At 40.1% G+C, this 2,073-nt stretch overlaps 1 protein-coding gene across 2 annotated transcripts in view; it reads left to right on the forward strand.

The window, feature by feature from the left end:
* pole2 (polymerase (DNA directed), epsilon 2, accessory subunit) overlaps positions 1-1,784 on the forward strand; it is a 15,623-nt gene extending 13,839 nt beyond the window's left edge. For both annotated transcript variants that reach the window (XM_015389487.1, XM_015389488.1), the window contains exons 17-19: positions 1,137-1,313; positions 1,404-1,471; positions 1,560-1,784. In XM_015389487.1, coding sequence (XP_015244973.1) covers positions 1,137-1,313; positions 1,404-1,471; positions 1,560-1,578 — 264 coding nt within the window. In that variant the 3' untranslated portion in view covers positions 1,579-1,784. The remainder of the gene's footprint in view (positions 1-1,136; positions 1,314-1,403; positions 1,472-1,559) is intronic.
* Positions 1,785-2,073: the final 289 nt, after the last annotated feature.

Below are 2,073 nucleotides of genomic sequence, written 5' to 3' on the forward strand. Positions count from 1 at the left end.
TCTCCAGGATGGAGTCACAGCCAAACAGGAACAGACCAGATGAAGCTACTATGAGAAAAAGCAGAGAGAGCAGAATGTTAGAGATTGAACTAACAAATGTTGGAATGGCCTAGTCAAAGTCTACACCTTAAGCCCCTCTAAGAATCTGTGGCGGGAGCTGAAAACTAATGTTCCTAAAAGGTCTCCATCCAATCTGAGCTTTAAATGTTGTTGAAAGTTGGTAGAGAGATTATTTTGCTGAGCAATTCCTCTGTCAGTTATTATTTTATTAATAATTGGATATATAACAGTTCCTTCAAGAACATTGTATGCCACATTCAAACCTGGTGAAGCTGACTATGCCATTTAAGGAGATCTGGATAGAGCATAGTCAATAAAATGTTTTTAAGTCTTAAATGCCAAATGTTTACGTATTTTTACTCCTTTTTTGTTTAATTACTGCTGTGGGTGGGTTGTTCTTTCAGCTAACGCTGTGTTAGTCGCTATATTCCAGTTAATGATCAGTTTTGAAATTAATCTGATTATCTGTTTCGACCTGGAGGTTTCAAATAGCTGCGTCAAGAGGGCTAAATCCAAACTATGTTGCAGATTATATTTGTGAGAACTGTTGTAAACTGATACATTTTTCAAACATATGAACCAACCTGTGATTCTCCGTCAATTAAAATCCCAGTAACATAGATAGTATCTCCTTATTTGACATTTTTAAGTAGTGTTGCACCGATACCAGTATGGGGCGGGGCCCCGATCCAGCATTAAATGGTGCGATCTGTGAGTACCAACAAATAGGGCACCGATAACATTTTGAGAGGCTAAAGTTTCTTCATCTATTGTCACCCATTCCAGGTAGGCAATAAAAAGTTCACTTTGTTTTAGTCTTTTCAAAGGTAGGCAGCAGCTTGATAAAGCCATGATGGCAATTATTTTACATCCCAGTAGGATGCAGTTTTTCATATAAACACACATCAATTTCAAACAGATGGTATCGGACGATTCTGCACAGCCAGGTATCAGATATCGGTATCGGGGCCAAAAATGGCATCGGTGCAACACAAATTTTAAGGGGTTGTAATACTTTTAGACCAAGCTGAGGTGTATTTGTGAAACCTTCTGCTCCGTGTCGTCCTTCTCTCCAGTTTGTGAAGACCATCCTGTCTCAGGGACATTTGACTCCTCTGCCGCTCTACGTCAGCCCTGTTTTCTGGGCCTATGACTACGCCCTGCGAGTCTACCCCGTGCCTGATGTCATCGTCTTTGCCGACAAGTACGACCCGTTCACCATCAGCAGCACCGACTGCCTGTGTGTCAACCCGGTACGAAATGAGCCCAGGAAACTGTCCTTTGATCGAACCTGACGATGTTAGAATTTAACCTTTTGTGTTTATTGGTCGTTGTTTCTTCAGGGCTCGTTTCCTAGAAGCGGCTTCACCTTCAAGGTGTATTACCCGTCCAACAGAACTGTGGAGGACAGGTAGGACACACTGTTGTAGTTCTTCCTGTTGCTAAGCGTCCTTCCAGGCTCATGTCTGTGAGTAATATGTGTGTTTTTGTTTTCACAGCAAACTACAAGGCCTTTAGAGAAAGACCTGGACTTGTTCCTCCGTTCCCCTTCCTCTGTAGAATCCCTTTGTAAAATAATGTGTTTGATGTGATAAGTAATTAAATTCCTGCTTTTATGTAAGTTTTTCTGTCTTAAATAAAAGTTTTATTCTTTGTACATAACCATTCATTTGTGTGTGTTGGTTTGGAGTATTTGATGGGGTGAAGAATGCAGTTTTCAGGGGAAATTAAAAATCAGGGTGTTAAAAATTACCTACTTGTTGGTTAATCAACACTTTCTAAACCGACGTGTGCTTGTTCATTCTCCTTATGGGAAAAGAAAAACTTTTGTGTTGAGGCTTTATCTTCCTCACTGTCTTGATGTTTCATTTAACAATTTAGCTGAGTTTAAAAATGTCGGTTCCATTTTGCTATTAGCGATGCCTTAAAGGAATAGTACACCCAAAACATGATTAGCCTTCATTTTCTACTCACCCCCATGCTGAACAACACTCTGGAGTACTTTTTTGATAT

This window comes from Cyprinodon variegatus, unplaced genomic scaffold (genome assembly GCF_000732505.1).
Source record: "Cyprinodon variegatus isolate N-32 unplaced genomic scaffold, C_variegatus-1.0 Scaffold462, whole genome shotgun sequence".
Taxonomy (NCBI): Eukaryota; Metazoa; Chordata; class Actinopteri; order Cyprinodontiformes; family Cyprinodontidae; genus Cyprinodon; species Cyprinodon variegatus.